General features: G+C 39.5%; 1 protein-coding gene across 1 annotated transcript in view; it reads left to right on the forward strand.

Moving 5' to 3' along the window:
• TNKS (tankyrase) overlaps positions 1–13,857 on the forward strand; it is a 214,166-nt gene extending 200,309 nt beyond the window's left edge. Inside the window, exon 27 of the mRNA XM_072776271.1 lies at positions 8,200–13,857. Coding sequence (XP_072632372.1) covers positions 8,200–8,286 — 87 coding nt within the window. The 3' untranslated portion in view covers positions 8,287–13,857. The remainder of the gene's footprint in view (positions 1–8,199) is intronic.
• The last annotated feature ends 4,165 nt before the right edge of the window (positions 13,858–18,022 follow it).

The raw sequence follows: 18,022 nt of genomic DNA on the forward strand, positions 1-18,022 counted from the left end.
CCCATGTCCAGATACACTTGCCCACATGAATAGTGTCAACTATAATGTCTAATTGAGTCATTTTTCTGTGAGCAATTTCTCCTAAAGTTTTGTTGAAGTTTGTTTTGCTAACATAATTCCATTCCTCAGAGTTAAGCCTTAAATCATCCTTCTCCCATAATATTCACACTTTCAAGAACACACAAATGTTTTATTTGGAGGGTTGATTGGAGGAATATTATTCATTATTGGTGAGGTTGTTTCTCTAGAATTGGAAAGATATGTTCAAAATTATGCTTGAAAGAAAAGTGGGTCTTTTTTTTTTTTTTTTTTTTTAGATGTATTAATTTTGGAGAGAGAGAAGGAGCATGCAATTGGGAGGAGGGGCAGAGGGAGAGAATCTCAAGCAGACTCCCTGCAATGGGCTTGATCCCACAACCCTGATGTGGGGCTTGATCCCACAACCCTGAGATTATGATCTGTGCCAAAATCAAGATTAAGACACTCAACCAACTGAGCCACCCAGGTGCCCCAAAAGAAAAGTGATTCCCCTCTTGCACTGTTGGTGGGAACGCAAGCTGGTACAGCCACTCTGGAAGACAGTGTGGAGATTCCTCAAGAAGTTAAAAATAGAGCTACCCTATGACCCAGCAATTGCACTACTGGGTATTTACCCCAAAGATACAGATGTAGTGAAACACCTGCGTCCCAATGTTTATAGCAGCAATGTCCACGATAGCCAAACTGTGGAAGGAGCCACGATGTCCTTTGACAGATGAATGGATACAGATGTGGTGTATGTGGTATGTATGTATATGTGTATGTGTGTGTGTATATACACAGTGGAATATTACTCAGCCATCAGAAAGGACAAATACCTATGTTAATTTACATTAATATGGATGGAATATTTACATTAATGTGGATGGAACTGGAGGGTATTATGCTGAGTAAAATAAGTCAATTTTGTCTTTCAACAATTCTATGGTTTCACCCATATGTGGAATATAGGAAGTAGTGAAAAGAACCGAAAGGGAAGTTGCAGGGGTGGGGGGACTGAGTAGGGAAATTTTTCTTTTTTTTTTTTAATTTTTATTTATTTATGATAGTCACACAGAGAGAGAGAGAGGCAGAGACACAGGAGGAGGGAGAAGCAGGCTCCATGCACCAGGAGCCCGACATGGGATTCAATCCCGGGTCTCCAGGATCGCACCCTGGGCCAAAGGCAGGCGCCAAACCGCTGCACCACCCAGGGATCCCTGAGTAGGGAAATATTGGAGAGAAAGACAAACCATGAGAGACTCTTCACTCAGAAACAAAGGGTTGCAGAAGGGGAGGTAGGTAGGGGGATGGGGTAACTGGGTGATGGGCATTAAGGAGGGCACATGATGTCATGAGCATTGGGTGTTATACTACATGTTGGCAAATTGAATTTAAATTTAAAAATTAAATAAAAAATGGGTTTTTATTTCAAAAAGACAAGTGGTTTTTATTTAGTATTGGCTGGACGTAAAATGTCAGGAATAATTTTGTAGGTTGTACTTTAGACATAAATTAAATTAGACATAAAGGAAAGGTATTCTCTGGTCATTAGTTGTACAGAGATTTAGCCTTAATTTTACTGAAATGATAGGAACAATGCAGTTATTTCAATTGGGGAATAGAAGATTATACAGTAATTTATAGGATGAGTTTTTAATATACAAAATTAAGAGACCATGATTCTTCTCCATCACTATGAAGAATAAACTGAAAGCATTTGAGTTTATTATTTTTTAAAGAAACAGATGAAATTAACTTTTTTTTTTTTTTTTAAGTTTATTTATGATAGTCACAGAGAGAGAGAGAGAGAGAGAGAGGCAGAGACACAGGCCGAGGAAGAAGCAGGCTCCATGCACCGGGAGCCCGACGTGGGACTCGATCCCGGGTCTCCAGGATCGCGCTCTGGGCCAAAGGCAGGCACCAAACTGCTGCGCCACCCAGGGATCCCAGCATTTGAGTTTAGATGGTAGCAGTAGGGATTTGGGTTAAGAAGAGGTTCCCGGAAGTCAGTTGCCTAGAATTGGTTGTTGAATCTTTTCTTATAGGAACATTAAAAAAGAAAAAAAATTCTATGCTTTTCTATCCAGCGGGGATATAAAGTGACTTGACAGGAAATAATGTTTGTTGGTTGATCCTGAGCCCTTCTAATCCTGCAGTTAAATAACTCCCTTGCCTTAATCCCTTTGGACTTTGATGTCATTAATCAGTATCTCAAACTGTATATACCAGTAGTATAGTAGCCTAATCACTAGAAACCTAGTACACTCAGATAAGTACCTATAAGTGATTTATGCCACTGGAATCTTAGAATCTGCCTCACTAAAATTTACATGTGAGAGGGATCTCCTTAAACAGTTCACTACCAAAATTTAAATGCTGGCATTACTTATTTGCTTAAGCAAATTTTCTGCAAGAAAAAAAAATGTGTTATACAAAGTATGATAGACATTAAATTTCACTGGGACAGAAAAGTAGGAGTGTGCTTCACACTTTTTTTTTTCTCTTGGCACATGTCAACTTGGGTTATTTTTTTTAATTCCTCTTTTTCTGAGTCTGGTTCATCCTCCCAAGCAAGATTGGAAGCTCCTTGACAGCAGGGCCCTTATCTCACAGCAGAGTGCTTTATACACAAAGACGCTCAATATATGTATATTGGTGATGAATAAATACTGTTCTTGACCTCTAAACCATCCAGGTGACTAGTCAGTTTTTCCATTTTTCCAGCAGCATTTGAACTTTCTCAAGAGTTTTTACACCCAGCTCTAGATTTAGATTGGCTGACTTTGCTCATTTTAGTAACTTAACCAAAATGTCATTTAAAACCATTTCAAGAGACGCCTGGGTGGCTCAGCAGTGGAGCGCCTACCTTCACCCATGCATATTCCTGGAGTCTGGGGGGTGGAGTCCCATGTCGGGCTCCCTGCATGGAGCCTGCTTCTCTCTCTGCCTATGTCTCTGCCTCTCCCTGTGTCTCGAATGAATGAATGAATGAATATCATTCCGAGAATTAAGCAATGTTCAAAATGTAATAAAACTACAAACTGGGCAGCCCCGGTGGCGCAGCGGTTTAGCGCCGCCTGCAGCCCAGGGCGTGATCCTGGAGACCCTGGATCGAGTCCCATGTCAGGCTCTCTGCATGGAGCCTGCTTCTCCCTCTGCCTGTGTCTCTGCCTCTCTTTCTGCATCTCTAGAAATAAATAAATAAATAAATAAATAAATCTTTAAAAAAAAAACTACAAACTTTTCAGTTATTGAAGCTTCAGATTGGAAAGTCAAGAGAGATGAAGTATGTTAGTCATGTTACTCCAACTCTATATACTAAGAAGATAGAAACCATTGTTCTTTTTAGATCAAACCAGAGCAGCCTAGAATTTTGAGAAAGAATATTATGAGTAATAGTGTTTCCTGGCATGTGTGTGTACAGATAGTTAAATCTTTTTAAAACAAATTTACATCTTTTGTTCTTTTTATTCTCGTTGAGTTCCCCTCAAAACAGACTTATCTTTAATGGACCATAATAATAATGTTAATAGTAATAACTTACACATACTAGATTCTTACTATGTGCCAAACCTATTCTAAGAACTTTGAATTTAATCCTCACAAAAATCTATTACTGTTCCCATTTATAGGTGAGGACATGGGACCTATATAACAGTTTCTGCCTCCTAAAATCAGGGGTAAAATTAGAAAGAAATAATTCAGTCTATCACATGTTTATTTCTTCATTTTAAATACTGGGCAGCCCGGTGGCTCAGTGGTTTAGCGCCACCTTCAGCCCAGCCTAATCCTGAAGACCTGGGATCGAGTCCCACGTTGGGCTCTCTGCATGGAGCCTGTTTCTCCCTCTGCCTGTGTCTCTCCCTCCCTCTCTCTGTGTGTGTGTCTCTCATGAATAAATAAGTAAAATCTTAAAAAAAGAAAAAATTAGGGATGCATGGGTGGCTCAGTGATTGAGCATCTGCCTTTGGCTCAGGGTGTGATCCCATGGCCCCAGGATCGAGTCCCACATCGGGCTCCCTGGGGGGAGCCTGCTTCTCCCTCTGCCTATGTCTCTGCCTCTTTCTGTGTGTATCAAATAAATAAATAAATAAATAAATAAATAAATAAAGCCTTAAAAAAAAAAAAAAAGAAAAAACTAAACATCCCAGGGTTTTTTTTTTTTTTTTCATTTTTATTGACTGTATCCTCTATGCTATACTTCTTATCCCCATGACTTACTCGTTTTAAAACTAGAATTCAGTCTTAATCCCTATACCTATTTTGCCCATCCCACCTCCTTCCCATCTGGCAAACACCAGTGTGTTCTCTGTATTTATGAGGTTGGGAGGGTTTTTTTGTTTTTCGTTTTTTGGTGGGTTTGTTTGTTTGGTTATTTTTGTTTAAGTTTCTTTTTAAGTTTTTATTTAAATTTCAGTTAACATACTACAGTGTAATATTAGTTTCAGGTCTACAATATAGTATTTCAGCACTTCGTACATTACCCTGTGTTCATCACAAGTACCATCCTTAATCCTCATTAACCATATAAATCCCAAAAAAAAAAAAATAAAAAAAAAAAAAAAAAAAAAAAAAAAACCATATAAATCCCATCCCCCCACCCACCTCCCCTTTGATAACCATCAATTTGTTCTATATAGTAAGAGTCTGTTTCTTGGTTTGTCTCTTTCTGTCTCTTTTTTCCCCTCTGTTTTGTTTCATAAATCCTACATATGAGTGAAATCATATGGTATTTGTTTCTCTCTGACTTATTTTACTTTAGCATTATACTCTGTAGCTCCATCCATGTCATTGCAAATGTAAAGATTTCATTCTTTTTATGACTGAGTGATAAACTGTGTGTGTGTGTGTGTGTGTGTGTGTGTGTGTGTGTATACACAACCTCTTCTTTACCCATTCAATTGTTGGACACTTGAGCTGTTTCCATGTCTTAACTACTGTAAATAATGCTGCTGCAAACATAAGAGTGTATGTATCCCTTTGAATTAGTGTTTTGTATCTCCTAGGTAACCAACTATTGTTGGATCATAGGGTAGTTCTGGGGTAACCAGCAACTGCTGAATCATAGTGTAGTTCTATTTTTAATTTTTGAGGAACCTCCATACCATTTTCCACAGTGGCTACACCAGTTTGTGTTCCTACCAACAGTGTATGAGGGTTCCTTTTTCTCCACATCCTCACCGACACCTATTGTTTTTTGTGTTTTTTATTCTAGCCATTCTGATAGGTGTGAGGTGATTATAGTTTTGATTTGCATTTCTCTGATTATGAGTGATAATGATCATCTTTTCAGGTGTCTGCTGGCCATCTGTATATCTTCCTTGGAGCAGTGTCTGTTCATGTCTTCTCATTTTTTTAATTGGGATTATTTGTTTTTTGGATGTTCAGCTATGTAAATTCTTTATGTATTTTGGATACTAACCCTTTATCAGATATGTCATTTGCAAATATCTTCTCCCATTCCGTAAGTAGCCCTTAGTTTTGTTGATTGTTTCCTTCACTGTGCAGTGACTTTTTATTTTGATGGAGTCCCAATGTTTTATTTTTGCTTTTGTTTCTCTTGCCTCAGGAGACATAGCTAGAAAAAAGTTACTACAGTCAATGTCAGAGACATTACTTCCTGTGTGTTCTCATAAGATTTTCATGGCTTCGGGTCTCACATTTAGGTCGTTAATTCATTTTGAATTCTGTTTTATGGGTATGGTGTAAGAAAGTGGCTCAGTTTCATTCTTTTGCATGTTGCTCTCCAGTTTTCCCAATACCATTTGTTGAAGAGACCGTCTTTTTCCCATTGGATCTTCTTTCCTGCTTTATCAAAGAGTAATTGACCATATAATTATTGGTTTATTTCTGGGTTTTTCTATTCTGTTCCTTTAATCTATGTGTTTATTTTTGTGCCAGTACCATACTGTTTTGGTTACTACAGTTTTATAATACAACTTGAGGTCTTAGAATTGTGATGCCTCTGGCTTTACTTTCTTTTTCAAGACTGCTTTGGCTTTTCAGGGTCTTTTCTGGTTCCATACAAATTTTAGGATTATTTGCTCTGGTTCTGTGAAAAACGTGTTGGTATTCTGATAGGAATTCCATTATATGTTGTGTAGATTGCTTTGGGTAGTATAGACATTTTAGCAATGTTAGTTCTTCCAGTCCATGAGCATGGAATGTCTTTCCGTTTCTTTGTGTCATCTTCAATTTCTTTCACCCGTGCAAGTTTTCAAAGTATGAGTTTCACCTCATTGGCTAGGCTTATTCCTAGGTATCTTAATATTTTTGGTACAATTATAAATGGGATTATTTTCTTAATTTCTCTTTGTGCTCCTTCGTTATTGGTATATATAATGCAATAAATTTCTGTACAATATTTTTGTATCCTGCAACTTTACTGAACTCATTTATTAATCTGCAGTTTTGGGGCAGAGTCTTTAGGGTTTTCTGTATATAGTATAATAAGTCATCTGCACATAGTGAAAGTTTTACTTCTTCCTTGCCAATTAGGATGCCTCTTCTTTTTGTTGTCTAATTGTTGTAGGTAGAACTTCTAGTACTATGTTGAATAAAAATGGTGGGAGTGGACAGCCTTGTCTTGTTCCTGACCTTAGTGGGAAAGGTCTCAGTTTTTCCCCATTGAGAGTGATGTGAGCTCTGGGTTTTTCATATATGGTCTATGTTCCCTCTGTACCTACTTTGTTGAGGGTTTTTATCATAAGTGGATGTTGTACTTTGTCAAATGCTTTTTCTACATCTATTGAAATGATCATATAGTTATTACCTTTCTGTCATTGATATGATGTATCACATTGGTTGATTTGCAAGTAATGAACTACCCTTGCAACCCAGAAATAAATTCTACTTTATTGTGGTAAATGACTTTTTTAAAGTATTATTGGATTCGGTTTACTAGTATTTTGTTGCATTTGTTTTGTTTTTTAGATTCCATGTATAAGTGAAATCATATGGTATTTGTGTTTCTCTGTCTGACTTACTTCCCTTAGCAAATATCCTCTGAGGCAAGGCCATCCATATTGTCACAAATGGCAAGATCACATTTTTTAATGGCTGAGTAATATTCCAGTGTGTGTGTGTTTGTGTGTGTGTGTGTATGTGTATACACACTGCACCTTCTTTATCCATTTTTTGTCCATGGACACTTAGTTCCTTGTATCTTGGCTACTGTAAAGAATGCTGCAGTGAATATAGACATTCATATATCATTCATATATCTTTTTGAAAGTCCAGTTTCTGTATCCTTTATTCTTTGTATTATCTTACTCTATCTATATGCAAGTAAAATGTAAATCAGCATTCAGCAAATTATTTTTGGGCCCAAAATACTTACTCACCAAAGAATATTAGTTTCTAGCCACAGTCCACTCTGAAATACTGCATCTAGTTATAACATATTTCAGATTGAAGAATTTCTATGTAGTATACATGGTTTTAAGGGGTTTTTTGGCCTCCCCCAACCTAGTCATCTTGATAATGATTTCCTCAAAGAAGTATTCTTTCTGTTCCAGATATGGAGACTTTCATTTTACATACTGCAAGAAAAAGAGACCAAAGAGAAAGAAAATAAATGGGGTGGAGGGTCTAAAGGTGAACCATTATGTTACCTATAAAAGTTGCCTTTTATTAGTCACCTTTTAAAAATGATCTCCAAACTGTTGCCTCTAAGTCACTGGTGACTCAACAAGCCTCACCCTTCCTCCTTCTAGCTCAGTGGGTTAGAGTTGGGATTAATTAATTTGAAATTGGCTCAGCCAAATTACTCCTTCAGTTAACAAACTTTTATTAAACATATGCTATGTGACAGCGCCATGTCAGGTGAGGTAAAGAAGAGAGAGATTTTCTCCTGTGTTTAGTTTTCCGGTTAATGGCTTATGCATGAAAGATGAATGCAGTACTTTACTCAGAGTGGAAATAAGCAGTTTCTAGATTATAGAGTCTAAACATGTTTATATGCAAAATACAGGTGTATCTTGCATGCGTGTGTATGCGTGTATGTGTGTGTGTGTGTGTGTGCACGCGCACATGTTGTTTAGGCACCTATTAACTAGCTGGCCTTTGCAGGCTCTTGGGTGTTTGCAGAATACTGATGAGGATCAGCAGCCTCTGAGATTTCCACTTAAGACTGTACCTGCCAAAGGAGTGATTTATTTTTCTTCTGGTCCTTTGCAGGCATACCCAGAGTATCTCATCACATACCAGATCATGAAGCCAGAAGCTCCGGCACAAACCGCCACAGCTGCCGAGCAGAAGACCTAGTGAATGCCCACTGGTAAAGGCCACATTGGATTTCAACCTGGGACTGGATTACAGTGGATTGTTTCCAACAAAATCAATATTCCGTCAATCCCTGACAGCCTAGAAAGAAGCTGTCTATCCTTTATAAAGCATTGCTATAGTGATGAATATAGTATGAGTAACTGACACATACTCACCTGCTACTGTTCTCTTTGAGGAAATGTTTACAGGGGCGGCCTTTTACCATATCTCAGGCTCACTACATTGCAAGTGTCCATTTCTAAAATGAGATTGCTTTGATCTAGGCTTGGAAATGGAAAAAAAAAACGTAACTGATACTTTCCCAGATTTCACTCTTCACACACTACATTTGCTTTGTTATATACGGCACATGTATGTACGAGATGTACACATATGATAGGCTCATTTTTAATTTTTTTAAACATGCATCATCATCTTTTTTTTTTCTTTTTCCTTTTCTTTTTTTTTTTTTTTTGTTTTATTTGTTTGTTGGTTTACTTTGAAAATGAGCCAGAGCCTTCTTGAGGATATTTTGCACAAAGTCACACTGACTAAAATCATAAGCGATTCAACCCAAGCTTCTGGCTGAGCAAGACTTAGTTTCCCCTTTTTTTCACTTAGATTTCTTTTGTATCCGTACTTATCATTGTAAATCGGGATGGGAAGGAAGAACATCACGTTTTAGTTTCCTTTTATGAATCGGCCAGTCTTACCAGGGAGAGGCACAGAGGTCAGCCTGACAGAGGAGCTCCCAGGTTCAGAGAAGTCAAAGCCGCTGAGGGCCCCTGGCTCTTCCTGATGGATCACAGCCTGCGCCGGAGGCATGCAGGACATTGCCAGAGACCTAGAGACGCACAGCCAGGGAAAGGTCGGAGTGATGTGTGGCCAAAACCGAGGGAGGGCTGTGGGGGAAGAGCTGTGCACCCCTACTACCGCTGCGGGAAAGGATGGCAGGGCCTGCTCACAGAGTACTTCTCTTCACTGCATCCCTACCAACGGGTAGTCGCCCCCAACATTAGCTGCCTTATTGCCAAATTCAGTGGAATTATTGTTCTTCATAAGAGTCACCAAAATCTTTATTGTTTCTCCAGATTAGAAAACTAGGATTCAGACACTCTTTAGTAAGTAGGTATGCAAGAACTTTTGCGTTTCCTCCAGATTTGGGGCTTATTTTGAGTGAGGTGCTTCAAATAGTTTCTGTAGGTCCCGGCACTACATTTGCAAACCATCTCTTCAAACTTCTTAACAGACAAGGAGAACAGAAACTGAAACCAAAGCTCTTTCGGTTATTTTTGTAAAGGAAGGTGGAGAAATACTATATGTTTCTTCAGGAAATTGCTACTTTGTGTGATTTAATCAACATTTGCCCAGTGCACATTGACACTTGTAAAGGATTATCCATTACAGATCTTACACTTGCCCTTTGCACCTTAACTGAACAGCGAATCGACTGCATTAATTTATTTGACATGCTGTGCATCTACTCAGCTTTGAAACAAAAATAACATACATGTATGTGGCTAAAAAAAAAAAAAAAAAGGAAAACCAGTGTGACATAAACTTGCCATTTCAACTTAAAGTTCCGAAAACTAATTTGTGTTTTAATGCCGGCTCATTAAGCCGTGACCTCATTTAATCTCCTAAAGGAAAATAAAATGGTGACATGCAAAAATTCTAGAATAGGCTCTTAAAATATACATTTAGCTTTCTTTCTGGCTTGAATCCAACACTAGAACTAGGCATCGGGAACTAGTGTGAGTTTTGTAGCAGAATCTTGCATGGGTCCTCAACGTGAAATCAAGAATTAGCCTCAATGGTTGCTTCTATTGAAGTTTTAGTGACCCAAGCTGGGTGTTGTGTCTTGACTACTTGTCTAATAGCACTAGAATCCCATACGAAGCTTCCAAGTTTCATCTTTATTAAGAGGGCTTTTTTCCTCCTCTCCTTTTTTTTTTTTGCTGTGCATAACAATGGGTTGAAGAAATGGCATCTGTATAGTTTCCAGTAGCTGTGAAAGTGTATATTACTTGCCTCCCCACTTAGATAGAGTTTAAAATGGTAAACACAGCTGTGATTTTTAGTTCAGTAAGAAGGTGAATATGGTATAGATATCAAAGCTTCATAGCTTTATTAAAAAGATAAGCCACTATTCGACTGTGGTCGTATGTCGTTTCCATCACACTAACTAGATTAACGGATGTTTTAAACTTCAGCCTTACACTTGAGAAGTCAAACTGTGGTTCAGTATTTAACTGCCAATGTTATGTATCTGATGTTCTGTGTGCCGAGTAAAGGTACTGTGTAAGGAAGACATTTGCAGTGCTTCTTGTCTTGTAATGATTCAAGTGTATAGTAGTTATTGAAAGAATGTGTATATATTACTCATCTGCTAAAGAGAATGGGTTAATTGATATTTCACAGGAGCCAAATACATTTTTTCAAAACTTGAAAACCAAAGGTCATCATGAGTGCCCACAAGTTAGCAAAAGTTAATTACATTTGGAACTTCCGTCTGTAGCAGCGTGAAAAACCCTTTGGAATATAAAAGCATTATGTTAACTTAGGCCAAAATCCACTTAGTGTCTTGTATATGCGCTGTATAGGAACACTAGCAAGTTGAGGAATTCCGATATGGCCTCCCCTGAGATGGCCCATGTGTTTCCCAAACCAAATGGAAGAGAGAATCTGGACACCTCCACCAGCTTTACTGCAGTTCTAAAATCAAACCTAGACCTGATGGTTCCAGCTTACAGGATATTGCCAGCTGAGTTCTTGACTCGTAAGTTAAATGCTCTGGACTGGAAACTTTGTCCTTGTACTTGGCCTCCTTCCCTTTTCCCCAGGTTGCTAGTCTGGAATTATAATTAGCTCCAGTAGTTACCTAGGACCCCATTCATTTTCCTCCTTTCTTCATCTTGAGTCTTGCAAAAGGAGACTGTACTTCTGTTTCCATATCACAGCCAGACCGGCTAGTAGGCCCAATGTGCTCTGCTCTGCAGGTTCTGCCAATGTGTTAACAAACGACAGCGTGGGAACCAGAGTTTTACTTCTATGCAAAATAATAGCAGTACAACCAGGATTCTTACTTACCTTTTCCTTCTTGGACTTTTTAGCTTTCCAGTAACATAAGTAGAATAAATAATATTCGGATGTTTTCATGACAGCATCCTTGTGCTCCTTGACCCTGATGTCAGCAGCTAGACTAATTTCCCTTTGCTCTCAAAATAGCAAAGTGCGTTGATATATACAGAGAATTGCCTGAATATGGCAAATAAAGTAATATAGATTAATATTCTATTATTATAGTCTTTATACAAAAAAATAACACTTTGGTGTGTGCTCGAAGAGCAGTAGAATGCAATAAGTCGCCTAGGTTTTTCTTTATTTCAGTGCATCTGCCAACTGCACAAGGGGTATTGGCCATTGCTCACTCTCCCTTTCTAAACACGTGCGCTCTTTAGATTCCCGCAGACAGCCTTGCAATCAGAAATGGTGTGTTTCCAAGCACCTTGCCTCCATGGCGGCCGGAGCCCACTTGTATGATAATGTGTGATCAGCAGCCTGCTTGCTGTGATTTTTGTTGGGCAGTTATCTTCCACAGAGCCATATACTGTAGTCGTTCAGGGAACACTCAAACTGACATAAAGGTAGGATTTCGTGTGTCAGAAATTCACTGGAAAGACGAAACTTAAACTTGACCAATGTCAAATCAGGGACAGAAAAATGAAAAGAAGGCAGATTGTGAAGATAATATTTGAGCTTTGGTTGGACGCTTTTAGCATATGACTAGGAAATGCTTTTTTAAAAAACCATCCTAAAAAGTAAGGCGTCTCCAGATACCTTGTGCATTCTGAAATTAATAGACAATTAAATGTTTCTTAAGAAAGCCTTAACTATGGCAGGAACTTTTTAACCTTTTATAGCCTAATAAAGAAAAAGTTGTAATTCCATTTCTTAGTGTTTGAAAGGTGTCAGTGAGCCGGGTACGTCTCCATGTATGTCACACCCGTTAAGCTGATTTGATGAGGGTATATTTCATAAGTCATGCTCCCTTTACATGCCAAGGAGCGGATCTAATCAATCTCTCCCGATTTCTCTATGTCTGAAATTCCTCAGCTGCCAGATATTCTGGTTTAAAGAAATGCTAGCAAGATTTCAAAACTTAGTCAGTGTTGTGTGTGTGGGGACACAGCAGCATCTCATGAAGATACCATGTGGGATTTCAGTGTTGCCCAAGCTGTTTTTTAATCATTTTAAATTATAAGCCATGGTTATGAGTGAAGGGCAGTAGGAAGCTACGGATTGTATACCCTGTAAGACCAAATCTGCTCATGGTGTGACCAGTTTTACACATCTGCCAGTGGGTCCTGCCTCCTTTGAAATAATAGTCACACCGCATGGATGATTGCATTTGGACTCCCTTCATTCACATTTTCTATTCTGCTTTACACTTTCACACCCACCCTACTACTCATCTTCTCAAACAGATTTCTAATGCTCCACAATTCAGATTGTTTTGCTACTTTTTGTCTGTCTCCCCATTTCTGCAGGCTGCCCTGAAAGCCCTTTGTTGATTCAGAGTGTTTGCAAAGAAATGCAGTTAAACTCTGGTAGTGGGTGTCTCACGCACACTCCCATACCCCTCCCCAAGGTTCAGGATGAGAAGCTAGAAAACACAATAGTACAAACGGAACCAAAATATTTGAGGCTAATAGCCTAGACCTAGAAGATGACCTTGACCCTATAACCATTGTATTCATTACACAAAATATTTAAACTCTTCATGTGCATATAATACCTGCTTCTGCTTCCATTGTTTCAAGCTCACTGGTCTTTGTGGTAGTTGTATTTGTCTTTGATAGCTACAAACTAAAAAGGTACTTTTATCAACAAGGTCTCTCAAAAACATTTACCAAACCAGCTTTGAGGAAATCTAGAATGTTTCCTGGCAACAGCATTTGGAGTGGTAATCGTATTTTCCCATTGTGATGTTGGTCTGTGTAAGTAACTGTGTAGTGACTCCATTATCAGTGTTGTTTTTATTTTTAGTCTCTGTGTGACCCACCAGTAGCAGGGGGTTCCAATCCCCTCTTTGCTTTTATGCATTTGTCTGTTTGTAGGATTGCCAGATAAAATATAAGACACCCAGTTACATTTGAATTTTAGGTAAATAATTTTTTAGCTTAAGTAGGTTTCATGCATTATTTGGCATATATTTACGGTAAAAAAAAAAAAGTTATTATTTATCTAAAATTCAAATTTAACTGAGCATCCTGGCCTTTTGCTTTGTTTTGTTTTCCTAAATCTGGCAACCCTGTCAGTTTGGTCATGGGAAATCGCTCACAGCATGTAAATCCTTGTAGTCTTCACTGTCTTTCACGTGGAATGGAAGACCTTTTTTCCCTCGCCCTCTGCTTTCTAAAAGAGGGCATCGAGGAACTTCACCTGCCTGCATGGTGGGTTTCTATTTAAGACATCTTTATGATTATATTTAACCTGTAATTGTGCTTTGGCTAAATGTCTAACAGTACTTGTAACTGTTTAATATTCAATAAAAACATTTTTAAAGTACACTGTGTATGGATAGCAGTTAGCTCTGGAGTGTCTTCATTTCCCTGTTTGTTCATTTCAACCTGACCAACCTTAACGACTGACCTGAAACTGTCAGAATACAAATAGCCACTGTGGCTCCTGGCCTTCCTCGTGAGATCTGTGCTGGCGGGGCCTTACCCGCACCTCCAAGCCCGCATGGGAGTTGGGCAAGTACAGCACTTGCAGGAGAAGCACCAGCTCCCTTTAGAAATAGCTCTGCAGGGACGGGACGGGTCGGGTCGTGGGCTGCTCGAGGCCCCGCAGCCTGCTGTGCACCCTCCCTCCTTGCACTTTCCCCGCAGAGACCTACCTCCTGCAATGGGAAACTTCAGCTACCCCGCACGCTGCCTGGCTCATACTGCTAAGGAAATTGTTTCTTTTTCTTCCATTCTTTTTTCTCTGTGCCTAGTGATTCATGTATAGGTAGCCAATTGGAAACTAGAATTTTATCCATAACTTCTTTGGCAGAGGGAGTGTTAGAGTCACAAGGAGACATAAGTACCTGAAAGCATGCTAATAACCCTGCAAACAGCAATACCTATCACTGAACCCTTAGTGTTAGGAGTGGGGTGGATAGTTAGACAGGGCCAGGGGCCCCAAAAGATATGGAGTCAGGACAGCTAAAATCAAACAGCACTGACGTGTTTTTAGCTCAGACCGGACCACACTAGCATTCTGCTTTGCAGCCTTTGCAGAAATGACTTCTGCGAAATGTTCTAAACTAAGGCAATCAACCACGAGGTGTTTGTCACTATCACGGGCAAGGGGCCGGGAAGACCTAAGCCCCCGGATGTCAGCAAAAAAGACCATCTGCATGTTGACGTTAACCTAAAAGATACGTGACCAAAGCCTGATTTGGCGTGACTCAGCACACCCTGATGGCTTGTGATAGCTCCGCCAAAGGGCTCAGAAAACCCCTGAACTTAGAAACTCCAGGGGCAACACTCTCGGGCCCCCTCCCTCTCCAGGAGCTTTATACTTTGGCTCAATAAACCGCTTTGCTGCCCATCACTCTTCATCTGATCTCTATCCTTCGAAGTGGCAGGACCACAAACCACACGCAATGAAGGCAGAGAATTCCTGCAACATGATGATGAACCAGGTACTTTATGCATGCATTGTCATTAGTAATCCCCATTTTACAGTTAGAGAAATGGAGGCTCAGAGGTGAAACCACCTAATTTATGTACCAGAATTCTTTCCAGTATAGACCTTGGCACCTGTTGCTGGGCACCAAACCTGACTGCATCTGAAGTTCCAAGGTGCCGCGTTTAAGTGGGAATGAAAACCCCTTGGTGACTCTACTACCTGCCTTTGTATCATCAGTGTGAGAAGATCGGATTCCAGATGCCACCAGACTCGGGTTTTCCCTGTGGTTATTGCCAGTGTTAGAAAACTAAAATTATGGATTGTCTTTTAAATTTCTTTCTGACAGTTCTTTATTGTGTGTAGAAATACAACCGACTTCTGTATGCTAATTTCGTATCCCCCGATGCTACCGAATTCATTTATTCGAGCAGTTTTTTGGCAGTCTTTCACAATGGCTTCTTAAAATTCAACTCCAAAGGCATGATCCACAAAAGAAAGAAACTGATAGGCTAAACTTCATTAAAATGTAAAAATTTCTGTGAAAGACACTGTGCAGAGATGAGAAGACAAGCCACAGCCCGGGAGGAAATATTTGCTAAAGCCGCATCTGATCAAGTACCACTATCCAAAATATACAAGGAGTTCTTCAAGCTCAGTATTAAGAAATGGAACAAGCTGAATAAAGCCTAGGCCAAAGGTCCCAACAGACACCTGGCCAGAGAAGATAAACAGATGGCAGGTAAGCATAAGAAAAGAGGTTCCACGGAGAGGCCTTAGGTGAATGCAAACTAAGGCAACAATGAGAAAGCGCTGCACACCTGTTGGGGTGGCCTGAAATCCCAAGTGTGGTGAGGATGGGGGGGGCGGGAACTCTCATTCTCATTCGTTGCTGGTGGGAGCGGAAAACAGTATAATCGGAGATGCTTTGGCAAGTTTCTTCCATACTCATAACCATACAACCCAGCACTTGTACTCCTTGGTGTTTACACAAAGGAGCTGAAAACTGTCCACACAAAACCCTGCACGCTGATGTTTATAGCAGCTTTATTCAGAACTGCAACAGCATAAAAGCAACCACGGCGTCCTTCAGCAGAAATCAGATAAATAAGCTGCGACACATCCAGACAATGGGGTGTTACTCGGCTCTAAAACAAAATGAGCTTCCAAGCCATGAAAAGACAAGGAGACTTAGATGAAAATGAAAAATGAAAAGGAAGCCAATCTGAAAAGGCTACGCACTGTATGAATCCAACTACATGACATTCTGGAAAAGGCAAAGCTCTAGAGACAGTGAAAAGGTCAGTGAATGCCAGGGGATAGGTGGGAAGAGAGGGAGAAGCAGGTGGAGCACAGGAGCTTCGTAGAGCAATGAAAATACTCTAGGGTATCGTGATGGTGGACACGTGTCCAAACCCATGGCATGAACAGGCCCAATGTAAACCCTAATGTAAACTATGGACTTTGGGTGATTAGGATGTGTCAGTGCGGTTTTGTCCACGAGTAAATGTGCCACCCTGGTGGGGGATGCTGACAAGGGGGGGCCACGCATGTGGGGGGATGGGCCATACATGGTAAATCTCTGTACCTTTCAGTTTTGCTGTAAATCTAAAACTGCTGTTAAAAACTCAGTTTATTTTTAAAGAGAGAGATGAGGATAGAAACATGTTCCAGCTAAGTATGGATAGATCAATAGATAGATGGTACATGGATAGACTTTATTTTGTAATAGAGCCAGGAAGCCTATAGAGGCACAAGAAGAAATATTAAATATTAAATAAAAATAGTGAATTATAACCTAACTCCTCCTTTGACTTCTAGGAGGTGATTGGTGTTAATGAGGGGATTCCCCCTAAATAAATAAATAAATAAATAAATAAATAAATAAATAAGGGATCCCTGGGTGGCTCCCTAAATAAATAAATAAATAAATAAATAAATAAATAAATAAATAAATAAATAAATAAATAAATATGGGATCCCTGGGTGGCTCAGCGGTTTGGCACCTGCCTTCGGCCCAGGGTGTGATCCTAGAGTCCCAGATCGGGTCCCACGTCAGGGTCCCTGTATGGAGCCTGCTTCTTCTGTCTATGTCTCTACCTCTCTCTCTCTCTTTCTCTCTCTCTCATGAATAAATAAATAAAATCTTAAAAAAAAAAAAAACAGGTTAAAGAATCCTGGTATTTTCAGGGACGCCTGGGTGGCTCTGTCAGTTAAATGTCTGCCTTGGGCTGAGGTCATGATCCTGGGTCCCTGGGATGGAGCCCCACACTAGGTTCTATACTCAGCAGAGAGTCTGCTTTTCCCTCTCCCTCTGGTGTGCCCCTGGTGGTGCTCATGCACGGGCTCTCATTCTCTCTCAAATACAATCTTAAAAAAAGAAGAAAAAAAAAAGAATCCTCGTATTTTCAATTAGTTTTAAACTGGGGAGAACTAAGGAGAAAAGCAGAAAATTCTGTTGGACTCAAAACTGGATTTTATAGACTAGTGCTCCAAAGTTGAGACCCAGGAGGATTATGAGGAAAAGGAAACAGTAAAGCCAGACAAGCCCTTCCCCCAGGGGCTCCCCAGGGTATTACAGTAAGTGCAAGTGGGAACCCAACCACAGGGCAAGTGGCTTTGTTCTCTGTCTAAATAGTCTTCAAAGTAAGGGAGAATTAAAAAAAATAATTAAAAGTCAGGCAGGATAGTATATACCTAAGAGAACTGAAAGCAGGGACTCAAAATAGGTATTTGTTTAAAAAAAAAAAAAGAACACCTATTATAAGCAAAGACAAAAGACAAATGGAAAATGTTTGCAATCCATACTATACTAGAGACAAGGGGCTAATCTCTTTCATACAGAACAGAGTTCCTGAAAATCTATAAGATAAAAAAAGACAGTTACAAACACACAGTTCATTGAAAAAAATACAAATGGTTCCTGAATACATATAAGTGTTCTATCTCAGGAGAAAAGAAACAGAGGTTAAAATAGTAAATTAACGAAACTTACCTATCAGATTAACCCAGGAAGTTTTATGACAAAATGAATATTTGAGTAAAAAAGCAGTGTGTG

Source organism: Canis lupus, chromosome 15 (genome assembly GCF_048164855.1).
Source record: "Canis lupus baileyi chromosome 15, mCanLup2.hap1, whole genome shotgun sequence".
NCBI classification, from domain to species: Eukaryota; Metazoa; Chordata; class Mammalia; order Carnivora; family Canidae; genus Canis; species Canis lupus.